We start from the raw sequence: 25,088 nt of genomic DNA on the forward strand, positions 1-25,088 counted from the left end.
ACAGTGTAGTAGGGTTTCCTTTTGACCACACCTGCTCCAGTATCTGTTATTACATTTCTTGATTTTAGCCATTCTAACTGGGGTGAGGTGGAATCTCAGTGTTGTTTTGATTTGCATTTCTTTTGTGGCTAGAGAAGTTGAGCATTTCTTCATGTGTCTATTGGTCATTCTTATTTCCTCTTCAGAGAAGTCTCTCTTTAAGTCTTTAGCCCTAGTTATTAATCGTGTGGCTGTTTCTTTGAGGATTTGTTTTTGAGGATTTAATTTTTTGAGTTCTAAATATGTTTTATATATGAGGCCCTCATCTGTTATATGGCTAGTGAAGATCTTCTGCCAAACCATGGGCTTTCTACTGATCTTGCTATCTATGTCCATTGTCATGCAGAAGCTCTACAGTTTTATGTAATCCCATTTGCCAAACCTTACTTGTGTGTGTGTGTGTGTGTGTGTGTTTGTTTCTGGGTAGTTATTAAGAAAATTCTGGGCCGTCCCAAGAACCCGTAGAGTTTCTCCTATTCCTTCCTGTAATGTTTTCAGGGTGTTTGCTTTTACTTCAAGATTTTTGATCCATTTGGAGTTGATTCTGGAGCAGGGTGATAGCTAGCTTTCGATTTCTACAGCTGTTCAACCAATTTTCCCAGCACCAATTGCAGAAGGGGCTGTCTTTTTTCCTTACTAATTTTTTTGGCTCCCTTTTTGAAGATGAGGTGGCTATAGGTCTGTGGGTTCATATTCCATTGGCATTCAGTTCTGTTCTTGTGTCAGTTCCAAGCTGTTTTGATTACTATGGCTTTGTAGTTGAGTTTGAAGTTTGGTATTGATAGTCCTCCAGCACTGTTCTTTCTGCTAAGGATAATTTTTGCTAGCTGGGGTCTTTTATTGTTCTATATGAAGTTTTGGATTGCTTCTTCTATTTCATTGAAGAATGAAGTTGGGATATTGATGGGAATTGCATTGACTCTGTAGGTAGCCTTTGACAGTATTGTCATTGTCACAATGTTATTTTTCCCAATCTAGGAGCATGGGAAGTTTTTCTACTTTCTTAGTTATGCTTTAATTTTCTTTTTTTAAGGTTTTTTTTTTTTATCATAGAGATCCTTTACTTCTTTAGTTAATTCCTAGGTATTTTATTTTTTGGAGGGCTATTACAAAAGGACTTACTTTCCTGATTTCAGTCATAAGGCATTTCTCTAAGTTGAAAATGTTTGTGGAGATAACCAAGTTAGCTCTCATTTATACTTCCTTCCTATCAAATACTTAAAAATTTTAATTCAGTGTAAAAGTTACTATTAAATACAGAGAACTGGCTGTAGGAAAGCTCTGCTTCAATTTTTAAATGCCTTAATTTTTTTAAACTAAAGGTGTTTTATGTTTAGAACTAAAGTGAAACTAAATATTTCTCTTTGAGTTAATACGAGATAAACAATAAATGATATTTATTTTCAGAACCTGTATTTATATGTCAGTAGAATTGAGTTGTACAATTGTTCTTCTTATGAGATATGACCCTGTCTTTGATAGCCATGAAATCAGATGGCATATTGGGAGCTCTTGAATGTAACAACTAACAGACAGGACATAGTGGGGTTTCTTGGGGAAAAAAAATCAGGGAGCCTATATTCCCCAATAATGTAAATCTGTGTCACTAAGGTAAAATACAATATGAAAACAGGGTTGTAAGATGTTTTTCATAAAAATTAATATACATGAACAGGTGAAGTATGTACACAAACACACTTATAAACACATGTACACATATATACACACATGTGTATTTATAAACATATAAGCATATATATGTATATATAGACATATTTCTCCCTCTGAGGGAGCCATATTATCACCTAAAAGACTTCTAAGATAGTTGCAAATGAAAAGAAGCACCATCACAATCTATAATTTGTTTCTATGTTAGTTCTAATAGACACATAATAAATATGATAAAGTGAATCAATCATAATTTAGAAATAATTCCTATTCTATTTCTACACAAAAGACACCCCAAATAATCATTGTGGATCATTTAGAATTGCTCTTTCAATCTAATTCTATACTTTTCACTGCAGAACTTTTGAGAGCTCAAAGCTACCTTTTCCTAACAAATCTGCGCCTGTTGGTCTTCTATATGCCAATTTGTGGGCATCTAGAAATTTCTAAGCAGAAGAAGAGTGAAGCCATCATCCTGCCAGTTTTATCTTTATTTTGGTATGGGTGAAATGTCTTGGAAATAAGACATTTGTCTAATGTAATGTTTCAGTGTCTATTACACAACTCTCTGGGTGACAAGGAGTTGTGTGGATCACAGCTGTAATGATAGTGACCTCCTCACAAGGCTCTTGAGATCTTGACTTGCAGTCAGGTCCAGTTTCCAAACTATTGAGAGCAGCTTCAGTAGCAGCAGTAGTGATGGGGATTTGATTCCAGCATGGCTCCAATACTGGCCTCAGAAACAATGACTTCTTAGCTAGCTTCTTCTGGGTGTCATTTTCAAAGGAATTTTCTTAAAGTCTCTATCCTCTTTTCCAAAAAATAATATGAAAAGAAGCTGGCTTTAATAAGTTCTTTAATGAGCAATTCTTGATTATAAATAGTGAAATATTTCTGCCACAGAATGCGGACTTGTATACCTCATCATAAAAATTATTTATAGACATAATAAATCTTCTCTAAAGAGAGATTAAGACTTTATAATTTGTCAAACTTAATTTAGACTCTAAATACATTATCAATATATCACACACACACACATCCTAAGGACTAGAGAGGTATTTTATATGGATAATGGATTAGCATTATCAGTTCATACAAGTGATAACAATGCATCAAGCCACAGGAATTCCACGGAAGTTTACTTACTGTTATAAGTTAAATAGTATTTTCAATAAGTTAAATAGTTTTTCCCAACATGAAAATCTAAAATAGAAGCTTATTTGTGTATGGAATGGTGTGTGTGTGTGTGTGTGTGTGTGTGTGTGTGTGTAGTTTGAAAACCAATGAAAGGACCATTTTTTAATCTACTGTTTCTAGTATATTTTAGAATGATGTTTGAAAACGGATTCAAGGATTAGAAAATTGGACATGTTGCTCATCAATAGTATATAATGTTTTCTTAAACGTGATGAGTTGTGTGTGAATGTGTGTTTACGTGTATGTGTGTGTGTTCTTTTTTTTTTTTTTTTTGGTGCTGGCCCTGAGGCTTTAACTCAGGGCCTGGGCACTCTCCTTCAACTTTCATGTTCAAGGCTAGCCCTGTAACATTTGAGCCACAGCTACACTTCCAACTTCTTGGTTGTTAATTGGAGATAATAGTTTAATATTCTCCCCAGCCCAGTCTGGCTTTGAACTATGATCCTCAGATCTTCTGAGTAGCTAAGATTAGTGTATTGGCACCTGGTTGCTATTAAGTTTTCAATGTATAAATACTTAGATTTAAAGTGAAAAAATACTAATCATACTTAAACATAAGATAGTCTTTTTAAATGGCAATATAAAACAAAATTAGAAGAATCTGCCTCAATTCCTATTTAAAATAATGTGACCAGAAGACCTTATATAACATTATCAAGTAAATGTGGTCACTAAAGTTCTAAAACTATTTAAGGACAAAATAAAATTGTTTTTGACCGAAGTGATAGAGTCACAAATTCAAGATCAAGTCGTTATGTTTGCAATTTCAAGACATGAATTGAGTTAATTGCCAAATAAACCAAGTTGGGGAATTATTTCATGTTATTACACTCTCAGGAGGCTCTAATACCAGCCAGAATGTCAATTCATTAATTTATCTTCACCAACTGGAAGGTCCAGTAACACCTTTACAACCATGATCTACCCTAAAAAGTCCTTCTCGTTTTATGATAACTGAGAATCCAAATTTGAAAATGTTTTTGAAAAACATTTTCAAAGAAAACAAATTGTTTAAATAGGGTACGGGTGGACCCATTGCCACAATGAGATGTACAAGACGTTATGCCAAAAAATGAACTTTAAACTTTGGTGCAGTGGGGGGAGGATAGGATGGGGGGGCAGGAGGTGGAAGGGATGGGAAGAGGAAACAAAGGAGGAGGCAACAATGCTTGATAAGAAATGTAGTCATTACCTTGCTCAAGTAGATGTAACCCCTCCTCTGTATGGTATTTTCACTATATATATATATATATATATATATATATATATATGTATATATATATATATATATACACACACACACATATGAGAAATTATTAAGATAAATTAGCTCTTCTTTTCACATAAGAAAAGAAAACACAGTGGTATGATTCAAGGTCTCAGACGTTTCAATTTTCTGAGAGACTTAGAAATCTGTGGGGGCTTATGTACAAAATTCTAACTATCTGAAAATTAGAATACTTGATAATGAATAACCACAATTTAGAGTTTAACATATACTAACATATATCTATATGTATATGTGTTTATGTATGTGTATGAATGTATATGTCTATATAGGTACTGGTATATCTATGTATGCATATGTATTATGTGTGCATATGCATATATGTATATGTATATATGTACATATATGTATATTAACATATACTTATATTAATAAAAATGTATATTTTATTCACAGTGTACAAACCAGAGACATATCATAAGCAGTTTTGGAGTCCTTCCAGATTAATATAACCATTTCACCATTTCATATTACAGTTCCACTATACTGTCTTCCAATTCATGAGAAATTTGTTATCATTCAACAGCAAGTTACTTGATAGCACCCACAACTCTAAACTAATTTCAGTTATTCCAGGCTATCCTCCTTAACCACAAATCACCTTTTAGTCCAGGCCATTTCTAGGAAAGAAAGTCTCATATATATATATGTATATATATATATATATATAACCTATATATATAACCTCATATATATATATATATAACCTCATATATATATATATATATATACATATATATACATATATATATATATATATATATATATATATATATGAGGTAATTTCTTTGGGTCCCCAGATCTTGAATACTTTGCTCATCAGGTTTAATATATTCTTACTTCTATGAATAAAAACTTTAAAAAATGTTTTTGCAGAGAGAAATTATATGTTTCCTTCCATACACAACTTTTTGTTGATTAACCACAAATACAGTAAATACATCATGTGGTGAGCAGATTCAATTTTAAAGGATGGGAGACTTTTAAAATAATCTTCTGGAAGTGGATAACATAGAACATGGATCGTTGAGATGACAATACATATTAGAGTGAATATACACTCCCAAATTGCATCTTTAGCAACCAGCTCCAATACAGAAGCACACAAGCACATCATGTACACCAGTAAATTGGTCAGCAATCAAAGAAATTAAGAAAAATTTTAACTACAAACCATTAGTAGATATTGTATTGAAAAGAACCTCTCACAATTTTAACATACTGATATTATTGCACAGCTGCAATAATGAATTTATATGAAATGCCACAAAGTACTTTTTCCAAGTGCCTTGTGTCCAGGGGAACAAGTTTAAGACATAATGCAGTGGTGCTGTGTAAAATAACTAAAAGACAAACATAAAAGTTAAAACAAGGAGAGACAAATATATTCTCTTTGCCTCTACACACACACACACACACACACACACACACACACACACACACACGTACACACACACTCAGAGAGAGAGAGAGAGAGAGAGAGAGAGAGAAAGTCTCAAATTATAAGAAAGTGAAAGGAATTGAAATAGTCTGTTTATATTGGAAACACTAAAGTTCCTGAAATCTATGCGTAGAGCTTCCCTATGACCCAGCATTCCCATTTCCAGGGATTTATCCAACTGAGCACACATCAGACAACACTCAAGCCATCTGTGTACCATGTTAATTGCAGCATATTTTATCAAAGCCAAGGTATGAATCAACCCAGTGCCTCTCAGTGGATATATGGATCAAGAAAATGTAATAGAGTCTGGAGAAAGATAGCAGAGAAGCTAGTGGCTAAAGAAGCTCTCACATAGAAGCCACTTTTAGTGTTCCATTGGAAAATCTAAAGCTAGAGAGTCACAGTAAGTATGCCATCATAGTACAGAGAGTTTGGGCAGAGGAGAAATTCAGGCAGCTTGATTAAGGAGACAGCTTGGTTAAGGAGACACTGACCGATGTCCACAGTGGTGGCAGTGGCAGCTGAAGCCTTGGCTGCCATATCAACAGAGAGAGCCTGGGACAAAGGTGTCAGAGGCAGTGTGCAATGGGATTCTACCCACGGTCAGCAACAACTGACAAGAAACAGAAATCTTCACCCTGCTGACATTTGCAGACTGTGGACAGCCCAGAAACAAAGGAAAAGGCATGATACCTGACCTTCACCCCTACCACCTGAGAAGAACTCCATCTTTGATACTGACAAAGACCTGGCCAGAGCAGCTAACAGTAACTCAGGACTTGGAAGAAGACAAAAGTTCCAAGGAACCTGACCTGCAGGGCTCAGGCCATCCATGGGGAAAGTTGCCCTTCCCAAGCAGAAGCAGCTGCACAAGGGTGGGGCCACTGTCCTCAGGGGTAAACAGAGCCAGAGGCTGTCCCACCCCTCTACAGCACTACCTGTTGGAGGGTAAAAGAAAAACAATAGGAAACTAATTACACATAAATCCTGAGAAAGACTTCAGGCTGGGCAACTTGAGTCTCTCAAGAGCTAACCCTTCAGTGTAAGTCTCCTGAGTGCTGACAGGCCTACCTACAACCTACCTCCCTCTCAGCAACTGTAAGCTAGAGGAAACAGCCATCTCCTCTGGGTAGAGCCGGTTGAGTCAGCTAGAGTAGCAGTTGAAGCACACTTCTTGCTCATAGAGAAGAGACTCACAGGCACATCTGCCTAGCTTGCCAGCCATGAGCTGTCCACGCTACATACATGCCCCCGGGGGACCAATCAGTGCTTGTCACCAAGCAGTGCCCCTCACAAACACCTTACATCAACTCCCCGCTAAGTAATTGGCTGGGAAGGACTCAGGAGGTTGGTAGAACTGGGGCTATACAATTCCACGACCCCTGCCCCCCTTGCGCAGAAATAAATGAGACCTGCTTAGGCCTGTTCTCCCAACATGTGTTCCTTGTGCATGTCATTCATGCTTACCTCCTGCCAGAGATCTAGCCCTACAATCTCCCTCTATTGTGATACTCAAATCAGATCACCCTCCAACTGAACAAGCCTTGGAGGAGGGTCATAAAGTTACTGTTAAGGCAGACCTTCATTCTGTCTGCTCAAAAAATCTTGTTTAAGAAAACAATTAAGCAACAGGCAAAGCAAACGCCACAAGCAAAATCAGAGACTACACCAAGAGACTGGTTACAGACACAGGTTCCCCGCCACTGCCCCCCCCCCAAAAAAAAAATCTAAGAACTCTTTTTTCTACCTAATTTTTTTTACTTTTTAAAATTGTTTTCTATTTTTTTCATCATTTTTATTTCAGTTTTTTGTTGTTTTGTTTTTATTCTCTTTGTACTCTGTACCCTTTTCCCTTTTGTTCCTTTTTTTTCTTAATTGCTGTTCTGTTAATCCTCAGATATATATCCATCTTAGATCATTAGACCTTATCCTTCATTATGTGCATACTTAAATTCATATATTGGTTACTCGATTAATAAACTCTCAACCTTAACTCCTTATTATTTTGTGCTTATATAATTTTAAGTGTTTCATTTTTTTTTTTCAGTTTTCCATTTTCTTTCTTTCTCTTCTCCTTTCGGTCTATCCATTTCCTCTCTCTGAATTTAGGTCTTAGTTATATCTCCTTTCTCCCTTTCCCTCCCTACATTCCTCTAACCTTATTTTCTCTTCACAATTCTCCCTAAACCTATGAATTTCTGGTCTGCTGACTCTTTTTTTGATTTTCTTAGACCATTGATACCTAGTTGTTTGTTATTGAACTAGATTGTTTCTCTTGAGATACCTAGTTGTTTGTTATTGAACTAGATTGTTTCTCTTGAACTAGATTGTTGGTTTCAATACTCAGAGGCAAGTTTATAGCTCTCAGTTCCTACATCATCAAATTGGAGAGATCTGAACCAACAACCTAAGAGTTCACTAAAGAAATGAAGGACCACTAAGATGAAGACTTATAAAACCTGCAAAAGGAAATTAAAGCAGAACTAAGGAGGTCAAAAAACCTCCCATGCTCCTGGATTGGGAGGATTAACATTGTGAAAATGGCAATGCTGCCAAAATCTATCTACAAATTCAATGTGATACCTATCAATATTCCAATGTCATTCTTCAAGTAAATAGAAGAAGCGATCCAAAAATTTATATGGATAAATAAAAGACCCTGAATAGTAAAAATAATACTTAGCAGAATGAAGAGTGCTGGAAGAATATTGACACCAAACTTCAAACTCTACTACAAAGCCATAGTAATCAAAACAGCTTGGTACTCGCATAAGAATAGACTTAAGGACCAATGGAATAGAATTGAAAACCCAGAAATGTACCCACAGACTTATGGCCACCTAATCTTCCACAAGGGAGCCAAAAAATAGAATGGAAGAAAGACAGCCTCTACAGTAAATGGTGCTGGCAAAATTGGTTAAACACCTGTAGAAAACTAAAGTTTGATCCTAATATATCACCCTGCCCCAGAATCAACTCCAAATAGTTCAAAATAAAATCATCAGACAGTCTGAAACATTACAGGAAGGAAAAGGAGAAAATCTAGGGTTCCTTGGTATAGGCCAAAATTTTCCTAATAAACACCCAGAAACCCAAGAAATCAAAGGAAGATTAGACAAATGAGACTGCGTGAGACTGCAGAGCTTCTTCATGGAAAAGACATGGCTAGCAAGATCAATAGAAAGCCAACGGATTGGAGAAGACCTTCACTAGCCATACAACAGACAAGGGTCTCATATCTAAGTTATACTTAGAACTTAAAAAAATAAATAAATCTCCCAATAACAAATCCTCAATTTAACAACCACCCAATTAATAAGTGATCTATTTCCTGAAGACGAAATAAGATTGGCTCAACTTCTCTATCCATAAATGAAATGTAAATCAAAACAACATTGAGTTTCCACCTCACCCCAATTAGAATGGCTATATTCAAGAAATCTAATAACAACAGATTCTGGAGGGGATGTGGCCAAACAGGAACCTTACTGCATTGTTGGTGGGAGGGTAAACTTATTCAATCACTTTGGAAAGTGGTATGGAGGTTCCTCAGAAGACTACGAATAGATCTCCCCAATGACCCAGTAATCCCACTTTTGGGCATTTACCCATGTGATCACAAACAAGGCCGTACTGAAGCTATCAGCACAACTATGTTTATCAAATTATTCACCATAGCTAAGATCGGGAACCAACCCAGATGCCCTCAGTAGATGAATGGATCAAGAAAATGTGGTACATCTCCATATCTATATCTATATCTATATCTATCTATCTATCTGCCTATCTATATGTATAGTTAGACAGATAGATAGATAGATGATATATATGATAGGTGATAAATGATAGATATATATGAGTTCTATGCCTCCCTTAAAAACTATGACACTGCCCCATTTATTGGGACATGAAAAGACTTGGAAAAATATATATTAAGTGAAGTAAGCTATACCGAAAGGAACATGGTTTCCCTTGTTTGCATTAACTTATATATGTCTAGGACAAGCAGAAAGGTTCAAAAGCTATGAACATATGACCATATAAGATTATGTTGAACAAAATGAACCCCAAGATAGGGACACAATAAGTTTTATTTTTGTTGCTATTGTTTTTAATGTTGTTATAATAAACTATGTGATTTTTTTTGTTGATGTTTCTTTTGTACGTTCTTCCCCCATGGTATAACCTCTGGTTTCACTGTATTTGATTATGGTGCCCTGAATCTTGAATATACATTTTCTAATTTGGGAAAGGGAAGGGGAATAACAAACAAGGATACAGGTTGACCCATTGTAACAATGAGATGTACAAGGCGCAAAGTGAAAAATTAACTTTACAACTAACTTTGGGATGAAGTGGAAGGAGGAATTGGGGAGGTGGGGAGGAAAGGGACAGTAGGGGAAAAAGAAAAGTAAAAAAATGTTCGATAGGAAGTGTACTCTCTACATTACTTGTGTTACTGTAACCCCTCTGTATAGTATCTTTACAATAAAATAAATATTAAAAAATAAAATGTGATATATATAAACAATGCAATTCTATGCTTCCATCAGAAAGAATAGCATTGCCACATTTGTAAAAAAAAAAAAATGGAAAGAATTGGAAAAAATATATTAAGTGAAGTAAGCCAGTCCCACAGAAACAAAGGTTGCATGTTTGACCTCATTTGTAATAGTTAGAATGTTCTGTAAGTAAACCCAATGCATAGTACAAGACGAAGAATTACAATTGGAAATGATAAATTAAACACAACTGTAAATACTCACAGAGTAAATCCAAAGGAGGATATTCTCAGAAGAGGATCACATTGGCTCAATATCTATGTGCATGTATGGTCATATAAAATGATACATCCCAATAAACACCATGTAATGGAAACAAGGTTTTTGTTTCTGTTTTTGTTTATTTTTCATTTTGTGGTTCTTTTTGTTGTTGTTGTTGTTTCTGTTTTTTCCCCTTTTGTTTCTGCTTTGATTCCTGTACCTTTGCTTCTTGTATGTATGTTTATCTTATTTGGGGAGGAGAAGGGGAAAAACAGAAATGTTGGGACAAAAGATGAATTAATTCAGGAGTGATACCCACTAGAAACTATGCTGGACATGAAACTACAAGACTTGGGGGGGAGGGTTAGGTTCAGGAGGGAAAAATGGGAGAAAAAGTAGGAGGGAGTGACACTGTTCAAAAAGCAATGTACTCATTGTTGATTATGTAATTGTAACACCTTTGTACATTATCTTTAAAATAATAATTAGGAGAAAAAATATTTCAATTATATGACTATTTGTTGTTTTGTTTTTTTCAGTGATTTATATATTATTACATTATTAGTTAGCAACAGAACAGGGGCTTTATGACCTCTATCAAATATTGTGGTGAAGAAGATGTAAAACCCATTGTTAAATCTATACATAACAAGATTTTATAGACTCAAAGAAAAATTAAGAAAAAATAAATTTAAAATATGAAGGCTGTATGCCAAATGTATTACATTGCTGAATTAAAGTCCAACTGTACACTAATGTTAAATTTGATGATATGTTTCTAATACTTTTCTATGATCTTATAAACGTTTCTATATGACTAAACAGTTTGAAAAGTAAACTAATATAAAGTGGAGAATAATCTCTTATCTGAAGAAAATTCCTTGAAATTCCAAAAATAATGTGAAAAGAATGAACATTGCAAAGATATTTAACATGCAAAGGACTTCTAAATAAATGTTAAATCAGAAATTATTTCACTGAACACTAATTCCATTAGCTAAGCAAAATCAGCTTCAAATGAGGGAGGGGTAACAATGTTGGAGAAGAAATATACTCACTACCTTACCTATGTAACTGTATCCCCGGTATATCACCTTAACAATTTGAAATTTAAAAAGGAAATATATATGCATATATATTAATAACATACTCATAGTGAAAAGAACATTTTATTCTCTGAGTTTCTAATTCATAAGTTAAACAAATTGACTAAATATTATGCATATAGATGAACAGAACAGCACTTAAGTTGAGTGAAAATAGGACCAAAAGGTAAGGAGGAAAAAAAGTGAAACAAACTGGCATGATGATGAGTAATTCCTACTTGAGTTACTGAAATCTGTTAATAAAACAATCAGACATGTGAATCTAGACAAGAATTAGAAACTTTGAAAGTAATGATTCATGCTTCTATTTAGCTTTATGCAAAATATGGAAGGTATGTGTCCAGTGTATGTACACAATTCATCATAAAAATGTACAGAATACATGTTGAAAACAAACCTTACAACTTGGGGTGGAGGGAGGAATTAGTGAATTGGGAGGGAAAGGATGGTAGGGAAAAACAAAGGAGGGGATAACAATGCTCAATAGGAAATATACTCATGACTTTACTCATGTAAATGTAACCCCTCTGTACAGTATCTTTACAATAAAATTATATAACAATACACAAATCTCCATAAAAAGTTAAAAAGAAAAATACAAAGTCTAGCACACCTGTAATACTTCGGCAAACTTGGTACTTATTGCTAGGAAGTTAGTCATAATCTTTATGTCTTGGCAAAATAGAGCTTAACTAACAAAGCCAATTTATAGAAGAACAAAGTGCTACAGATTTTTCTGTTTTGTTTACTTTTTCTTCACTTGTTTAGCCTGGCAATAAGAAAAGCATTTTGACTGAAAAATCAAAAGGAGCAATTGAGTTCTAGGTATGAATTTATCTAATATTGTTGCAAAACATAAAGAATAAATTTTAGGTAATACCTTTTAACATTAAGACCATGTTATCAAGAAAAAAATGTGGAGGCCTGGGAAGGTGGTTCAGTGGTAGAGTGCTTGCCTTGTATGCATGAGGCCATGGGTTCAATTCTTCAGCACCACATAAGCAGAAAAAGCTGGAAGTGGCACTGTGGCCCAAATGGTAGGTGCTAGCCTTGAGCTGAAGAGCTGAGGGACAGCACCCAGGCCCAGAGTTCATGCCCACAACTGACTAAATAAATAAATAAATAAATAAATAAATAAAATGTGGAAAATTCTGTCATTATGAGGTCACAACATCATTTTCAATAGTTTTAATTGTTGTTTTTTGACCTTTAATAGATGCTCTGGTCTAACTAGTACTTCAGATTGCAGCAAGAATGAATTCTATTAGTTTACAAATTTCCATCCTCCCTCCAAATACCAAGTCATAGCTCAGAAAAACAAAACAAAACAAAACAATTTTTATCTTTTTACATAAATTTTCTAAATAAAAGAAGCTCTTAAAAATCACTAAAACATGCATTTCCTATGAAACAAGACTTACTCAAAGTATCCATGGGAATAGAGTTGTAATATTCTCATAGAGGAAGAAATTTGGCAGGAAAAATATGAAAGTCTTTTAATGCAGCCAAGATTATTGTAGAAAATGTACTTCCTCCCTGCATTTGCTAATAAAAAAAATTCTGGATTCTAAACAACTAAAAAATGAATATATAAATAAAAATATATAACCCACATTTCTGTAAAAGGGTGCATCTATGGGATAGGTAAGTAATCAAAAAGAAAATATTCTTTGTATAAAATTTCTTAAACTAAAAAATAACAAGATTACCACTCTATCTCAGAATTTCCTTAGCTAGGAGCTGACCAATTCCTGAATATTTTCTTAATGAGATGGCAAACCAGAGTCAATTGATTGAACATACTTCATCTCCAGTGAAGAATTAAAACTATAAATCCTCAAGTCTCCAGAGTAGGCTGCTAAACTAGTCAGGAAACTTTTGCAGGCCTTGGCAAATAAAATGAGAGAACAAAGTAAAGTGGAGGAAGAAGCATAATATAATTTTTGCTGGAACATAAGAATTGTGTATGGGTTGAGAAAAACAAGGTCAGTCAGCAGCAACCCACAGAAAATCCAGATTCTGAAATTCCTTTTATCCTAACAAAAATATGAAGATAATTATTATTACTCTTTTAAACAATAAGGTATTATTTCATTATGTTAAAGCTGACTTTTAAGTCCAAAATGGAGTGAACAACTTCACTGTTAATCATGGAAAATAAACAGTGTGATATGACTTTCCCATTTGGATAAAGAAAGACAGTAAAAGAAAATCACTTAAAAATTCACTAATCAACCAGATGACTTGTGAATAAAGTATGCCCAGTTTCTATGGTGGTCACTATAGTACTATATCACTATATTGGATGATATCAGTTATTTCATAGCTTTGTAATCATCTTCTAAAATTAAGCATTTAATAGGAGCTGGGATTATTTGAGATTAGCATTTCTATTGCCCTGGTATAATTTTCCTAAGAGTCTGTTTATCTTATTAATAAGGACATAGCCTAGTCATGTTTGTTATTGCATACCTTGGGAAGATGTTTGAGGCTAGGAAATGTGTAGGTTCTAAATAGTCTAGCTTGATAGTTAAGAAGAAATGAAAAATATTACTACAAATTATCTGTTGAGGCCAAAACAAATTCCTTCTTTAAAAATATTTCACCTGACAATTTATTAGAATCTGCATTATATAATATTTCGTTATTGAAAACATGTAAACTAATAGAATTACAAACACATTAAATAATCAGTAAATAGTCTCTTTTATGATTTTGTGATTATTTGGATTATTAACATAAAGGAAACAGTAAAACTGATACAAAAGTAAACTGCCAATGTTAAAAAAAAATCCTGAAATCTGGATCTGATTGTATCAATATATGGAGAAATTCAATGGAAAGTGAGGAAGTTTTAAATAGTAACAACTTAAGAGAAGATAAAGGAATGAAATGGAGAAGGAGGGAGTGCTTGAAGAATAAATAGGCAATCCTATTTTTGTCTAGATATAATCTAACAGATTGGAGCTGAGGACATGAATGGTTCAGACAGACTGATTAGATCCATAATTAGAATCTCTAAAGTGGCCTTCAAATTATTGAGAATATTGAGGAATCATATATAGTAACAGAATGAAAGTGTCTGCTCTTCATCTAGGAGCTATTAAGATGGTTCTGAATCATCATCTTTAATAAAAGTTTAACTTAAAAAATATGATTTTCTGCCTAGTTCTCATCTCTGTGCATTTTCCTGAGGAATCAGAGGGAAATTATCATTCCTATAAATCCATCAGTGTTGTTGATTTTGAATATTTATGTCCCTACTACAGTATTCTCCAAAAAAAAAAAGAGGACATAATTAGTTTCTAAGTATGTACTTTGTGAGAATACTTTGACAAAAAATCAATTTTTGTTACAAAAGTGAATTCCAAATTTTCCTTCAATGCCTGTACATTTCAGGATAACATTCTAAGCGATAAATAAAAGATTTTTAAAAATATTAAAATTTTAGCTGGACTCCAGTGGCTCACGCCTGAATCCTAACTACTCAGGAGGCTGAGATCTGAGGATCATGGTTCAAAGCCAGCCCAGGCAAGGAAAGTCCATGATACTCTTATCTCCAATAAACCAATAGAAAAGGGGAAGTGGCGCTGTGGCTCAAGCGGTAGAGCGCTAGCCTTGAGTTGAAGAGCACAGGGACAGCTCCCAGGCTCAGGATTCATGCCCCAGGATCAACCAAAAAAAAAGAAAAGAAAAAAAATAGTAAGATACATGATTTCTAACTTTCTCCTTAACTTACATGGGTTAATATTATTACTTGAGCATAGTATTACTCAGTTGTCTTTAATATTTCATAATATTATTTAGATTGACTTACTATTAGAGGCAGAACTGTTGAAAGGGTCATAAGATATTAATTTAGCAAACTTTTCAAGTGATTGTGTTGTTCATAGCACAGACTTTCATCACTCTCTGAATATCCATTCCTGCTATTAGTGGACCTAATGCTAACGTACGTGTGTGTGTGTGTGAGAGAGAGAGAGAGAGAGAGAGAGACAGACAGACAGACAGACAGACAGACAGACAGAAAGACAGACAGACAGAAACAGAGTCAGAGACAGAGACTGAGACAGAGACAGAATCAGAGACAGAGACAGAGACAGAGACAGAGACAGAGACAGAGACAGAGATGGAGGAGAGACTCTCTTTAGGAAAATCTATGATGTCTGATCCAAATCCAAACTCATAACTATCACACCTTGTAAGTTATTATCTAGCTTTCCAGAGTCCAATTTTTCAATCCTTAATAGGGGAATAATGTATCTCTTGGATGAAACGATTTGGCATATTCAACAGATCACGAAATATTATTTGGGATAGTTTTTTTCTCTCTAATCTAAAACAACCTCCAGAATAACAACAACAAAACAAAGCAAAAAAAATAAAGTTGTGATATCTATCATCTGTCAATATTTTAGCCATTTAGCTTTGCCTACTACATATAAACTTGCAGTTAAAAAATTGCCTGTTAAAGAACAGGAAGTCCATATATCTTTTACTAATTCCACAAAGATGTAAGAGAATTTAAGATGACAGAAAAGCTCAAAGAAGAGATATGTAATAAGATTTTAAATATTTAAATAAATGTTTACTATCAGATTATTATGCAAGTTTTAAATTCAAGCTAGTATAATCTATCATAGGTGGTTTTCTTAGGGTAATCATTAAAACTAAATACTGAAAATATTTGGCGGGGGGCTGGGATGTAGCTAAGTGGCAAAGCACTTGCTTAGCAAATACAATGTCCTGGGTTCAATCCTCAGTACCCCCAAAAATATTTTCTTAAAAAAGAATGTCTTTTTCAGGTAAAATAAGAGCAAAGCATCTAAAATTATTCTGAGCAAAATATGCATGAATAATCTATAAAACAATAGATAGTGATGTTATTCAACAGCTTCTATCAGTTCATTAATTTACTTAAATGGTGTGACAGATTTTATGTAAGTATACATGTCAGGAAAATTCAAACTTCATTAACAGTTCAAAAATTGTCATTGTAAAGGTAGAGTTCTTTTCCAATGGTAGCTTTTCTGTGAAAAGCTGATAAAATGTTCAGCTTATAAACATGGCAGGAGAACCCTGCTCTTCCTATAACTCTATCCTATAACCACTACTGAGTTATTTCTATACAGTTATACATCTTTTTTGACACAGAATATAAAATGGCATAATGTAAACTCCACAAAAATATTTACTATACTGGTAACTTCATTGATCAATTGAAAGAGAGTTTATAAAAACGTGCAATATGATATACTTGTGATAGAATTTTATTCATTCAGTCAGAAGAACAATATTGTGCAGTTTACTGGATATAGAAAAGGTCATATTGGGGGCTGAGAAGGTGACTTAGTGGTAGAGTGCTTGCCTTACATGCATGAGGCCTTGGGTTTGATTCCTCAGCACCACATAAGCAAAAAGAAAAAAGCCAGAAGTGGTGCTGTGGCTCAAGTGGTAGAGTGCTAGCCTTGAGCTGAAGTGCTGAGGGACAGCGCTCAGGCCCAGAGTTCAGGCCCCACGACCGGACCCAAAAAAAAAAAAAATAAGAAAAGGTCATATTGATTGAGCAAAGTAAGAAAGACGTAGAAATAAAAAGGATGTATATTTTCATTCATATTTGGATCTTAGGCCTAAAATCTAAACACACATGTAAATACATATAGAGACAAATCCACATAGGACATCAAACAAAAAAAAACAATATTATATATGAGGGTGAGATACTATGGTATAACAATATTAGACAAATCTTTAACAAAATGGTTATCAGGAAGCTTGGTAGGGAACTAATGGGAGGAAGATGGATGACTACAAAGAGGAATGGTGGAAGAATTTACTTAGACTCCGTGAGCATATGTGAACATGGGATTAGGAAACCTGATTGGACTGGCCAGGAAAGGAGTTGATAAGAGGTAGGGAAATAATGGATGCACTGAACACATAAAGGAAAATATACAACTATTCGAACAGAACAGTAAATACACATTTTAAGAATTCCAGTGCCAGGAGGCTACAATGCTTGATAAGAAATGTACTCATTATCTTGTCCATGTAATTGTAACCCCTCAGTACAGTATTTTCACAATTAAAAAATTTAAAAAAATAATTCCAGTGGCTTTTTTGGTTCACAGTGAATATTCAAAATTTCAACAAATTTATTAGCCAAAAAATCATTTGACTTTCCATGATTTGTTTTTATAGCTCTAATGCATTCACTCACATTACAGGTTATTTTCTATAAATAGTCTAAATTGCAAATGCTTGATTTTGAATGGATTTGCTAAATAATGTTATTCTCAAGTGAGTATTAAAAAAGTGATCATTACTATTATTAACTGGGGAGATAAACTTTATTTAAATAAGCTAGAAAGTAATCTTACCGGAGTAGGGAATAATCTAGCTATTTGACCTCTCAGTATTTCATTTGCTGGGGACAAATGTGTTTGAATTAGTTAAGTGAATCACTAACATGGTAAAAAAAAAAAACAAAAACAAAAACTATTGCTTGCTTTTCAATTAATTTCCAAAGCCTTACTAAGCCAATGATTAAACTCCAGGATAGTCAGTGTTCTTTTTGCTGATACCAATAGTTATTAGTCTAGTTGTAAGCAACCACTTTTCCATAGACTACTTGAAATATAAGCATTCATAGCTCTCATTATGATGTGCGATCTATTTTAAAGAAGGCTTTGTCACATTTTTAATGTTAAATTTTCAAAATGTTTCTTTACAATCTTTGAATATATAACATGATTTCCTTCATTAATATTAAATAGTAAAATTTTAGTGAAATAGTATCAAATTCAAACCACCAGTCTACATTGGGTGATTATGTTTGATTTATGTTTAAATGATGTTTATTCCAGGATACAATTCCCTTTATCCTTCTTGATTATATATGTTTCATCATCTCCTGCATGGATTTTTTTTTTTTGGGGGGGGGTCGGTCGTGGGGCTTGAACTCTGGTCCTGGACACTACCCCTCAGTTCTTCAGTTCAAGGTTACTGTACCACTTGAGCCATAGTACCACTTCCAGCTTTTTCTGCTTATGTGGTGCTAAGGAATCGACCCCAGGCCTAATGCATGAGAGGCAAGAACTGTACCACTGAGCCACCTTCTTAGCCCTCCTCCATGGATTTTATATTAACAGCATATGTAATAACAAGTTATTTTCCATAAATCACAAAATAGCTTGACACATACTAAACTAATCATTAATATTTCTTTACACATGTACAAATAAGTTTAGATACTACTGTTTGGAAGAAAGATGGGGAAAGCAGGAGAGAATAAGCAGAAGTGATATGTGAATATGTAAAACAAATTGATTTCAATTTATAGCATACTACAAGAATTGAGGGTAGTTATTAGGCTATCAAATATTTGACATGGAAAATGAAAAGTAATCACAAATAGTAGTTATTTTAAAGAAATAAATGTGTAAAAACTCTTGAGTTGCTTTAACCAGAGCAAGACACATGGATAGTTGTCACCAATTGGTATATTATAAACCAAATAACTTTGAAGATATGTCAAACAAATTCTACAGGCAATGACTTTTTGGTCATCAACTGTGCTTTTTACTTTAAAAAAAATCCCACCTTTACTATCACATTGTAGACCACCATTCTGTGAAAAATCACAATTCCATATAGGTGACATTGTAATAAGGACTAAAAATTAATTAAATTCACTCTGTGCCTTACTACTCACATAGTTATTGAACATGAGTGTGCATATGTGAAATTTAAAAGTAATAGTTATTTAAATGAATTTATATTTACACACATGGCAGTCCACCATTAATGGTAAAAATTGAATAATCCTAATTGTGACCAGTAAATAAAACCCCAAAGGCGTAATACCTTTAGCTTATTACTGAATTGAAATACTCACTGTGGAAGGATTGAAGAATATTGATTGTCCATTCATCTGTTAATTTTCCTGTTTTGGTTATCTGGACACATTTGAGTTGATTTGAAGAATCTCTTGATTCAATCCAACATATCATTTCTTCATTATAATTAAAATCCAGAGCATGAATTTCATTTTTATTGGCTGAGCTCATACTGGCCATTTTACTTCCATTAAGAAAGAAAACTTCAATTGTTTCTGATGTTGCAATTAGTAGCATAGGTGGACTATCTGTAGGTTCTGGAAGAAAACATAGAACCATGCATGAGTTAAGTAAGAGAATAATATTTTTATATTTTTGGTGGTGGTAGGGGGGTGTGGGGATGGGGGGATGGAGAGGGGAAGGGATGGTTTGGGGAAACAAAGGAGGAGGCAACAATGATTGATAAGAAATGTACTCATTACCTTGCCCATGTAATTGTAACCCCTCTGCATGGTATTTTCACAATAAAAAAAAAACTTAAAAAAGTAAAAAAAATTAAAAATTTCTTGCTCAATTTTTAAAATAAACTTTGCATGCACTTCACTGTATATTCCAGGTCCATCTCTGGGAAAACATTTCATGAAGCGCTTGTTCTCCCTATTCCTTTAGTTACAATGAACTGTCTAAATGTGAAGACAATGCTATTCACTTTCATTGATGGTAAAAAGGGAAGTGCTATCAGCTACAATGATGATGAATCTGTAATGACTTCCCTGTATGGGTTCTCAGGTCTCCCTTGTAAGCAAGAACATGATTTTATACTTATTTTATTATTATTATTAGCATTATTAGTATTATTTAGTGAATGTATAGGTCAGAACTCAATTCTCTGAGGAAGAATGCACGAATCTTATGCTTACAGAGTGACTATGTTGGCTCCACTGACTGACTCAAAAGACCAAGTACTTATATATTGTCATAGTTTTAGGTTGTGATTACTGAGTCACTTTCTATCCCATTTCTTTGCTAAAGTTAGGAAGATAATATTCTAGATGTAAGAAAGATGAAAGTGGTGACATTAATCAAGGTGTATTATGGTCATAAACTGACGTTAAATTTAAACACTGTTTTAAAACTTTAAGATACTTTAATTGTTAAAAAAAAGTTCCATAGACATAAGAGGGACTTGGTCAATAACATGTTTCTGAAGAATGGAATTTTCCTGGTGTTAGCATCCAGTGGAGTTTGATGAACACGTATAAATTGCACACATTTTTCAATAGGATAAAAAATATCCAATATTAAAAACTAGTGTTGATATAGTTTGGATATATAATTATGTTCAGAGTAGCTTTTCTGCTAATTAAGAAACAGGAAATATGGGAATATATATTTCTGTATGCTTATCATGAGCCCATCCAACATATCAATAAACCTGTATCCTGCTAGTATCCAACATATCAATAAACCTGTATCCTGCTAGTTCCTACTAACTCCAGCAACCATAGCTTGCTTCAAGCTGCTATCATCTCTCACCCATGTTATTCTAATGTCCTTCTTTATTTATGTTCACACTCTCCTTTCTTCACACAAGGCAGAAATATGCCATTTCAACACAAGGCAGAAATATGCCATTTCAACACAAGGTAGATCTGGGCAGTCCAGTACTCATTTCCTCAAAGGGCTCTTATTCTAGGAAGAATAAAAGCCCAAGCCCATGTAAAATCTCTAATGCTATATCTGAAATATATTATCATTCCTTTAATTTAATTGACCTTATTTTACTACTATTGCCTATGGGACACTAATGCTAAACATTGTAATATTGGACAAAAGATAACACATATACTTTAATGATATGATTAAATACAGTTTAAAGCAGGATTATTTTAGTGGTCTCTTATCATTTCTGGCAGAAGTAAAGGTTTCAGACTTTTCCTTTCCATCAGATAACTAATGAAGAGGATTGTGTGTTCTCACTACCAAGCTTAAAACATCAAACCTAGATGTTTTAAGCTTATGCCTATTTCAATGTACTGAAATTCTTCTGTGTGTGTGTGTGTGTGTGTGTGGTCATAATGCACTGTCTCTGATCTCTTTTACTCAAAGCTAGCAGTCTACCACCTTGGGCCACAGGGCCACTTCTTGGTTAATTGTTAATGGTTACATGGTTAATTGGGACTTTCCTAACTGGTCTGGCTTGGAACCACCTCAGATCTCAGCGTCCTGAGTAGCTATGATTACTGGCATGGACCATTGGCTCCTGGCTGAAATACTTGAATATTGAAATTCTTATCCCTGTAGGAAGATTTCAATCAAGCTATTTGATTCCTTTCTGCCTGCCAGAACACAAACATTTTTCATTTAATGAAAGCAACAAAAAGAGAAAAATGGATGATAATAAACTAACAAAAAAGTCTCAGTGAGACTGTAAAATAAGTCTAATACTTCTTTACCAATGGATGCTACAGACTTATTTGAAAAGCCTGGGTATAAAACAGCTAACAAAAAATGTCAGGAATGCTAACATCATTCCCATAATGAGCTTTCTTCGAAGCGCCAGTACAATTGTGCAACACCTCTGTTCAATATAATCTTGCCAGCTGACCACATCTGAGCCTAGTTAGGCAATTTGCTTCTCTCAAACTCTTAAATCCACTTTTGGGCTACATTACATTTGCCCTTCTTGTCTTCTCATTCAGAGGTTTACACTTGGTCTATTTCCTACATTCTTAGTTTTTTCTTTTGTCATTTTCCAGGTGTAAGATAATTGATTTCTCGGTATAGAGAAGATTCCTAGATGGCTGTGCTATAATGATAAAAAAAAAACACTGAAGTAATGCCATTGCTTAATGTCTTCATTTGACAACCAAAATGAACTGCAACAATACTTTCATTCAAAATGAATTACACTTGAAAGCTTCTAACTTTCAAAGCTTTATGCCATTCACATTGAGACAACCATTTCTGAATTAGCTATTAGTCATACTTGAGTAGGCCACAAATATTCTTTGGAGAGATGCTGGAATATAACACTGTTTTGAAGTCCTCTGAGAATAATCAGTATATTCAGTATTTATTGACAAAATGAATTAGTTTTTGTAAAATAACCAAGTGATTATTTTAATGAAATACATATACACAAGCAAGTTTAAACCTTCAAAGAAATAGAATAGCAGCTGAGAGTTCAAAGATTTATCACTTATCGATTTAAAACAAAGGAGGAGGCAACAATGCTTGATAAGAAATGTACTCATTAGCTTGCTCATGTAACTGTAACCCCTCTTTACAGTATTTTCACAATAAAAAAACTTATTTAAAAATAAGAATAATTTTTAAAACACAAATTATAACTGGAAAAAAGATGCATTTAACATCCATTATGAAATGATTTATTGATGTTATAGTTACATATCCTTATAGTTATTAACAGGATCTCACTTTAGAAAATAAAGCCAAGTAATGTGATATGCGAGGCCATTGAGCTTCAGGAAATCACCCACATTTCAGATCCTAAGAATACAAATCTTTTAAATACTTCATGATTCAGGTCAGCATAGGCTTGGTGATGACTGTCATTTGTTTCTACCTTCCCTTCAGCTGATCTGCACTGTGCATCATTACCTCAGATTTCTATATGACAACTGATGTTCACCATTATCTCAGTTAATGAGGATGAAATCCTGACAAGAATACAAGCGATGTTCCTATTTTGTGTCATTTTTTAGAGTGAATGGACAGTTTTCCCAAAGGAAGAGTTGGAAAAACATCAGATGCCTTTAGTAGTAGGGACATCAAAATCTTACTTAGTGAGAGGAAGACACTAAAGCACAAAAACATACTCAAATCAACTCTCTGCCTCAGAGAACCAAGACTTACACTGAAGAAATCTCTACAACTGGTTGTGAATAAATTGAAATGATATATTAAATTATAGATCAATGTATATCACACTGTATGCAAAATATAGGTCAACATAATGTAAGTGAAATAAACTATGTTGAAGACATGGATCAAGTTAATACAAATGATCCTTTATTAGTTTATTGTATGTTCAAAAATTGCATGTTAATATTCTCCTGATTATTTATAGTAGGAAACTAAAATGTGTAGGAGTAAAATAACTTGTTTTAGATCACATAGCTACTTTACGTAAGTGTTTATCTTGAAACTCTGTGACTTCTACAGAAGCTGAGCATGTAACTTTAAGAATGTCCAGGTGATAGCCATTTTTTATTTGAGGTTGCAATAAAAAGCCAGTGTTAATTTTAGAAACAGTTTATAATGTGATTAAAACTGTGCTCTCAAAAGGTCAAGCCAGAATTAATATATGGGATTATAATGTGTTACTACAATATAATGAAAAGGATAAGTAAAATATAGTGGAGAACATACATTTTTTCCATTTAATTTGTATATTGTCTGATTTTTCTTTTCCTTACTTGTTGTAAGAAAGATACTATAATTGATGTCAAATGGTAAGGTAAAAGGTAAAAACCTATTTAACCTATTTAACATACAACTTTTGTAGTGCAGAAACCTATTTTACACATTACTTTTATGATAATATTCTAGAGTGAGTTGGAAAACTGTCAGATGGTAGGACAGATGCTACTGATCTTTTGTAGATTGACACATTATAGAAAGGAAGAGTTGCTATATGTGATAATTTCCCTAATGAAATCAGAGTCATCAGAGAAATACCAGCTCCAAGGATCCTTAGAATTAAAAGCAAACAAAGCAACAAAAAAACCCTCTAAACTGCTTCTACATCTGAAGTTCTACATTTTACATAGAAACTATCAATATCCTTTTAAATTAGAAAAGTAAGGCCAGATTATAAAAAAAAAATTGACAAAGCCAACACATAACTGAATTTCTAAAACAATTTTTTTTCAAAAATTAGGTAGTAAGAAAACAAAATATTAAGCATTGAGATCTTACATTAGGATAGATTAAAGAAACGAAATTGAAGTTTACATTGCAGAAAATGTGTCAATGTAGAGGATGTGAGAGATATTCAAGGATTGTGTATAGAAATTTTAAATTTAGCGATTGGGGAGAATGAAATATAATTAAAATAAATAGGAATAAATGAGAGCAGAGTCAGTTATAAGAGAAAATGGCACATTGTTGGTCCAGCCAATAAGTACAACTGCATTTTATAACCTTGAATGATACTGAAATAAACACAAACTAATAAATTATGAACCAATGTGAATTAACCATCATAGATACTAAACAGTTAACTCATATTTTCATTTAGACCTTACTAGTGAAATACTGTTCAACATTTTTAAAGGAAATTCCAATTTTAAATGTGATCGTTGAAAAACAATGCAATGTATTATTTCTCAAGAGTGAAGATTTATGTTTTATAAAAATAATAATTGTCAAAATTACGCCACATACTAAAAACAGACATCTTATTAATATTAATTAATTTAATATTAATTATTAAATATTATTTTAAGTATTAATATAATTACCTAATTATTAATCCAGTATTGATATTGATAATAATATAATATTAATTGATGTTACACTAAGAAACTTAGTCCTCAGTTGTCCAATGACATTTATGTATAGTTAAGTGTTCAATAAATGAATAGAACTTGGGAGAATGTATGATTGTTTACTCTTGAATGTTTTTAGAGTTAATTTTAAAAGCATAAATCTAAAAGTGATAAAGTATTTCCACAAGAATAATAATGTAATATAATCTGAGTACAATCAGGATAA

The 25,088-nt window shown here is 33.5% G+C and overlaps 1 protein-coding gene across 1 annotated transcript in view; it reads right to left on the reverse strand.

The window, feature by feature from the left end:
- Lrp1b (LDL receptor related protein 1B) overlaps positions 1-25,088 on the reverse strand; it is a 1,466,647-nt gene that overhangs the window by 905,354 nt on the left and 536,205 nt on the right. Inside the window, 1 exon segment of the mRNA XM_042683428.1 lies at positions 19,406-19,663. Within this exon segment, the coding sequence (XP_042539362.1) occupies positions 19,406-19,663 (258 nt within the window).

This window comes from Dipodomys spectabilis, unplaced genomic scaffold, assembly GCF_019054845.1.
Source record: "Dipodomys spectabilis isolate Male_0828 unplaced genomic scaffold, ASM1905484v1 ptg000081l, whole genome shotgun sequence".
Taxonomy (NCBI): Eukaryota; Metazoa; Chordata; class Mammalia; order Rodentia; family Heteromyidae; genus Dipodomys; species Dipodomys spectabilis.